We start from the raw sequence: 6,662 nt of genomic DNA, 5'->3' as shown, positions 1-6,662 counted from the left end.
AATATTTAAACTAAGGACACCAAAAAATATGTAAGCTAAAAACATATTAAATTGAAATATATATATATATATATATATAGTTTTTCACTATTTATCTTTTACTAGAAAATAGAGGAATTTGCCGTGCGTTCGCTTTTTTTTTATTCGAATAGATTTCTTAAAAAAAGAAAAAAGAAGAGAAGTTTGCAGGAGAAGAAGCAGGTAAAACTGTAAAAGGAACAAAATCAATTCTTTATTTTTTTTTTCCCTTTATTATACCCGTAAGTCCGTAACCCAAATTAAAATAAAATAAAAGGCCTCGAATCCAACGACCACCCACATGCCACGTATCATATAAACAATTCTACGATCATATTCTCTCTTCTGTGATTAATTAAGTTTAATAAATATCATTTTTTTTACAAGCTTCGTCTCTATCAGCAAAACCACCATTTATTTTGCACACTCCCTCTGATATGAAAATTATACCCCTTTTTTAATTATTTATTATTATTATTATTATTTTTCCCTTTTGCATGCCTTTCTCTTCTCTCTGATTCGATTTTAGTCATTTTTTCGCCCACCCCATCTCTTCTTCCCCGCTTCTCGAATTAAAAAAACAGATAAAGTTTCGTTTTTTAAAGTTTTTATTGTATTGGGGTGGTGCGTTTTCGGTTTTTCTCTGCAAATTTCGCACCCTGTAATAAAATTTTCCCCTTCGGTTATTGAAAGAGAGTGAGAGATAGAAAGAAAAAAAAAGAATGAGGTGGGAAAAGGTTCAGATGAACCCTTTAGAGGGCAATGATGGAGGAGGGCCAGGGAAGAGGTGGGGACACACCTGCAACGCCATTAGAGGTGGCAGACTTGTCTATGTCTTCGGTGGTTATGGCAAAGATAACTGTCAGACCAACCAAGTTCATGTCTTTGACACTGGTGAGTGCCACTCAACTCTGCCACCCCCCTTTTTCTTTCTTCCAATGCTGTAACTTTTTGTTTCTTTCTGTGATCATGTTGTTTTTATTTTAATCTTCTTTGTGAATTTTTGTTGTTGTTCCCTGTGTTGTTCTGATGAGATTCTTTATTTTTAATGGTTTTTGTGTTTATTCTTCAAATATTCTTTTTGTTTCCGTTTTGTTGCTAGATTGTTAGATTCGTGAAATCTTAAATACTTACTTGCATTTATTTATACTTTCGTTGTAGGTCTTTATTTTAAGAGGTATCATAGGTTTGTGTTGATTTTCAATGTTTGTTGATGCTCTGTTGTGTGCTGATAGAAAATATGTTCACATTTTTGGCACTGTGAGACCTTTGTTTGCCTGCTGAATCCACTTAAACTTTTTGTTCTAAAAAAAATTGTGTCTACTTTTATTTTTATAGGTTTTGAGGGATTTGGAACTGAAAATATTGATATATACAACATAGTCACAGTATATGTGTGCGTGTGCGCGCGCATGTGCCCATATGATATGGATTGCATTTTTTTTTTTCAATGATTCTGTTCTATTATTCTTGGGTACGGCTGGTTAATGTGTGCATTCTTTATTTTCTCAATCGTCTTTGCTGATTTGCAGTGAAACAGACTTGGAGCCAACCTGCAATAAAAGGCACCCCGCCTACTCCTAGAGACAGCCATACTTGCACTGCAATTGGTGATAATCTGTATGTGTTTGGGGGTACCGATGGCATGAACCCGTTGATGGATTTGCATATTCTAGACACTTGTGAGTTTTCATTTTGTTATTTATGCTCCACGGGTTGGTCTCTCATAATCTTGATACCTATTTTACCTCCAAAATCCAAGATTTGAATGCATGAATTTTTGGCTGAAGTTGAATGGTATATCATATATGCATAACCTGTAAAATTCTGGTCCTGCAATTTTTTTCTTTTTGGCGATATTGCTGGAAATTAACGCTTAATTGAAAACAATGTTTTGCTGTTATGCCTAGTTAATAGATTGTTACCACTTTGATATTCAACTTGCTGATGTTAAATCATTTTTAGCTTCAAATACGTGGATATCTCCAACTATAAGAGGCGAAGGGCCAGAGGCACGGGAGGGTCATAGTGCTGCAGTTGTTGGCAAACGGCTATTCATCTTTGGTGGTTGTGGAAAATCTGCAGATAATAATACTGAAGTCTACTATAATGATCTTTATATATTGAATACTGGTGATTCTCCGTAATCATGCAGCCGGCTATTGATCGATATAATTTCACTACACAACTAATACCATTAATACCTAAATGTAAAAAAGGCTGATTATTTCTTGTCAATCTTCGATTTGTAGAAACATTTGTATGGAAGTGTGCTCAAACATCAGGCACTCCACCATCTCCTCGCGATAGCCATACTTGCTCGTCTTGGAAAAACAAAATTATCGTGTTAGGGGGTGAAGATGGTCATGATTATTACTTGTCTGATGTCCACATCCTTGATACTGGTATTAATCAGCTCTATCCTTTTTCAATGAATTGTTAAAATACTTCAATTAATAGCCTGTCCGAAATGCACATATATTAAAGTGTAATATTTTTTTTGGAAATTCTGTCAATATTAGATACTCTAATTTGGAGGGAGCTGAGTACATCAGGCCAACTGTTGCCTCCACGAGCTGGTCATTCTACTGTCGCTTTTGGCAAGAACTTGTTTGTATTTGGCGGATTTACGGATGCACAAAACCTATACAATGACCTCTATATGCTTGACATCGGTATGTTAAATAGAGCTTATGCACATTCTTTGTGTTTTTAAGTTTATTCTGAAAGTGGTGGAATTATATCTCTGTCAATAATGGGTTGAGTTGATATTCCACAATATCATCTTTCATTTCTGAATTCTGATTGGGTGTAGATACTGGTATTTGGACAAATGTTGCAACGACTACCAATGGCCCTTCTGCTCGATTTTCTGTAGCCGGTGACTGTTTAGACCCATTTGTGGGCGGTGCTCTTGTGTTCATCGGTGGTTGTAATAAAAGCCTCGAGGCCCTGGACGACATGTATTTCCTCTACACAGGTTCGATTTTGTTATAATTACCAGTAAAGATTTTTCTCGACTAACATCTTGGTTCTGCTATTTCTCTCATTATTAAGTATATAACAATTGTCAGATGTTTCATACTTTTTCAGGGATTGCTAGGGAAAGCGAACAGAGACCAGAGAAGTTATCTTTAAGAAAGCAGTTGAAACTAAAATGCCAAGAGCAAAATACCAATCCCGTTCAAAATCAAGTTCTGGTTAGATATGGAGTCGGTGCTGATGTTAGCCCGCTCATGACAGTGTTGAATTATAGCCAGCCAAGTAAGTAACTTCACTTACATATGAAGTTTTGGATATATGGACCTGCAAGTGTCTAATTTTGTTTTATCCGATCAAAGATTGTATACTGGATTGAGGAAGTTCCTCTGAGGTATTTTTGGCCTTATATTGAATGATTTCTGCTACTTTGTTCAATAAGTCTAAGGCATTAAGAACTACTAGTTTTGGTTCTTCAACCAGTGTGCATTAACTTTTTCTGTAGGCTATCATTAATTAAGTGTTTACTAAAAAATGATATTCTCCCTGAAGAAGTTTTGATTTTGATTACTTAGGAGAGGAAAAGAATGGGAAATATGTTTGGGTAATTACTTTTCAAAGTACCAGTTTGCGACAGTTGAATATCCTGTACTACGAATGCAGGTAGACTAAATCTCCCAGTAAATCAAGGCTTCACTCCTGGAAAGAAAATGTTTGAATGCAAGGTTACTGAATCCATCTCGGAAGGTTATACTATCGAAACTATTATTGATGGAAAGCTTCTTCGAGGTGTTCTGTTTTCAAATAAGCCAAAGTCTTTGCACCCAGCTGCTAATACTTCAACCAGGTATATCTTTTTCTTTTCACTTTTCCCCTTTCAATGTGTTACAAGTATTCTGGCTTAAATTTTTACTATTTGGAATAGGAGTTCAGCCTCAATATTGAAATTTCTGTTTTTCGTAATAATAAGGGCTTTCTAAATCTTTTCTAGGCATTCTAAACATCATAATTCAGCACAATCCAAATGATAAGGACCAAAATCAAAACAAAATTTATAATGACCCATATTTGTGAGGATTAAAACATATTTAAAGTAAGCATTTTTTATGTAGTTTCATTTAAACATTTGCTTGATTGCTGAAGCAGGAAAAGGGCCGGTGGTGAAACTGACGTTATCTCAAATGGTATACACCCTGATAAATCAAAGATTCCTAAAGTGACCAATCAAGATGAAACAGAAAACAGACAAGCAGTTCACGGAGACAGTTTAGAATCTCATGAACACCGTGCTGAAGGGGTTGCTGCTCTTCTATCAAGCAACCTGACAGCTGCTGACACTTCTGATACCCATAAGGTTAAGTTGTTCTCTTACCTCTGTTGGACATAGTTCTAGAGTAGTGTGGCAGAGATTGTTAAACAGGAATGCTTTTTTCGAGTGAAAATTTTGATTGATCCAATGATTTGGCTTTACTTCCTTAGTGAAAGGGGGTTGATTTAGATGTTTTGATTTATATTTTATTTTTTTGTATAGTATTGGATATATTTTCGTGTCAGTTCACTCAGTTGCCATTTGCATTGCTGGTGCTGGAAATCGCATAAAATTTCAGTTCAGGGACTCAAAATTTCAGTCCTTTCAGTACCACTAGAAAGTGGGGGTACAGGGGACTGAAATTTTTTGAGATAGAGACTGAGATTTTAATAACATTTTTTCTTAAAAATACCCATTTAACTCTTTAAATTTCAAATCTATCCCTCAATCTCCATATTTATCTTAAATTAAACATAATATTGAGACATAACTTAGTCTAGTATAATTTATACCAAACATAATACAGAGACTTAATTTAGTCTCAGTCTCTCAGTTTCCGTCTCCCTTCCAAATGCAACCTAGAGTACTCATTGCTTGAGACTTTTCTTTTCCACCGAGTTTTATTATTAGATGCTGTATATCTGCTAGTTACAAATAGCATTTTTGTTTCATATAAACTATTAGCATACTACTGTTCATTTAAATTTTATATCTGTGCCACTGACAATGTTTTATTGTTTTCTATTCCTGGCAAGAATTATGTTTTTCTTGCAATTTTTCCATTATAAGATGACATTGTGAGAATTTCCTAGATATAATTGTGTGAACAGTTGAGAGATAGCAGGGAATACTGTGAGGCTTTTTCTGTAGTTTTTTCTTTAATATGTATATACATGACTATTCTGCAGGTTTCTGCTAACCCAGAACGAAATGATGATGGAAAGAATGAAGCACCCCAACCCGTAGGTGAAAACGTGAAAAATGATGGAGCAAATGACATAGTAAGTTCAAAAACTGATGGGCAAACAAGTGTACCAATTTCCAATTTTGAAGTTCCAAGACATGATAACAAAAGCGATGCACCAAACTGCAACTTTGAATTTCTGAAACCTTCTGCAGCCGAGACTGCTGTCTGTCTGCCAAATCAAGGTATATCCCCCCCCCCCCCGGCGCGCGCGCGCGCATTTATGAGGCCTGTTTATTCTGTTTGGCTTGCCCCGAATCAATAGATTAAGCGTTCGAGAGCGATCAAATATTTACTTCTTTATCATTGAAATAGGGCACTGAAAAATAAAGAAGTCAAGCAATAGACCTACTAATAATTAACTAGCAATAGTATAATAATTGGATCTTGTAATGGTTGGAAATGTGTGTTTGACCAACAGACCTCTATCTTGGAAAGAAGTCATAATTTAAGTTCCTTCCCATCCGGATTACTGAAATATAATACTCTTCTTCATTTCAATTATTTCTGTTAAAGCGAGATCATCTAACCCAAGATGGATCGTTTTCTGTTTTATTACTTGTTTGTTTATCACACATGAAAAGCCGGATTATGTTTTCCTTTGTTGATTTCATTGCATATTAGCTATATCTCATGCGCCTCGGGGTAATAGTAAGGTTGCTGTCTTCCGAGTTTGTATTAAACAGGTTTGCTACCGTAATATAACTTTTTCCTCTGAATAACCAGGTGTAATGGCGGATTGCACGACCCCAAGGACAGAAGAATGCAGCAAACCAGCAAAGCTAATTTGAACTCGGTTATTCGCTGATGGTTATGAAGACCTAGTCTGCGTGGCGATTTGTACATTCCCGGTTCTCAAGGTGATAGAGGTTCATATAACTGGTGGTATAGGCTAACATCTTGGATTGGTTGGGATACATATAAATGCTATTATTGGCTGTGACACCCCTTGATCTGAAAATTGATGATTTTACCTTTAGGAGGTGTAGGTAGTGGTAGAAAGTAGTCTTTAATTTAGTGAGTTATTTATCCATTTATTACTTTCCCGTCTTCATTCACTCTAAGGAAGAAAATTTTGTTGAAGACTACTACTATTCAATAGTTAGTTACTCTAATGTTCTTGTTTCCATCTTATATGAGCCTGGTTTCTTATATTCTTGTTGAGTTGTATTGAGGCATATAGTTTCCCTAAATTTTTTTGTTAGGTTCCTATACTTATAATAGTTGCAAATAATATCTAATTAAGCAAGGATTACTTACAATTAGCATACGTTTATTTTATTTTATTTTATTTTGCGGTATCTTTCTAACCGTCACCATCGATCCTCATGCGGTAGTTGGCCTTGACAGTTGAGCAATCCCCAGAGCTAACGAACCATGATTCTGTTGAGG

The 6,662-nt window shown here is 35.5% G+C and overlaps 1 protein-coding gene across 1 annotated transcript; it reads left to right on the top strand.

Moving 5' to 3' along the window:
• Positions 1–402: 402 nt before the first annotated feature.
• LOC112722602 (uncharacterized) lies at positions 403–6,424 on the top strand. Its single transcript, XM_025773695.3, has 11 exons — positions 403–912; positions 1,551–1,700; positions 1,984–2,151; positions 2,271–2,423; positions 2,541–2,693; positions 2,834–2,998; positions 3,112–3,282; positions 3,661–3,844; positions 4,144–4,351; positions 5,215–5,455; positions 5,997–6,424. Exons 1-11 carry the CDS (start codon positions 741–743, stop codon positions 6,059–6,061), a joined length of 1,830 nt encoding a protein of 609 aa, XP_025629480.1. The 5' UTR covers positions 403–740; the 3' UTR covers positions 6,062–6,424.
• The last annotated feature ends 238 nt before the right edge of the window (positions 6,425–6,662 follow it).

The sequence above is a fragment of the Arachis hypogaea genome, chromosome 11 (assembly GCF_003086295.3).
Source record: "Arachis hypogaea cultivar Tifrunner chromosome 11, arahy.Tifrunner.gnm2.J5K5, whole genome shotgun sequence".
NCBI classification, from domain to species: domain Eukaryota; kingdom Viridiplantae; phylum Streptophyta; class Magnoliopsida; order Fabales; family Fabaceae; genus Arachis; species Arachis hypogaea.
Note: the sequence above shows the minus strand (reverse complement) of the source record. Positions and strands in the feature narration are given on the sequence as shown.

What these genes read in the sequence shown, in the direction of transcription:
- LOC112722602 (XM_025773695.3), top strand. Translation starts at nt 741, where the DNA reads ATGAGGTGGGAAAAGGTTCAGATGAACCCTTTAGAGGGCAATGATGGA. An exon ending in TCTTTATATATTGAATACTG is followed by an intron (nt 2,152 to 2,270) that starts GTGATTCTCCGT and finishes TTCGATTTGTAG; the next exon opens with AAACATTTGTATGGAAGTGT. An exon ending in CCTCTATATGCTTGACATCG is followed by an intron (nt 2,694 to 2,833) that starts GTATGTTAAATA and finishes GATTGGGTGTAG; the next exon opens with ATACTGGTATTTGGACAAAT.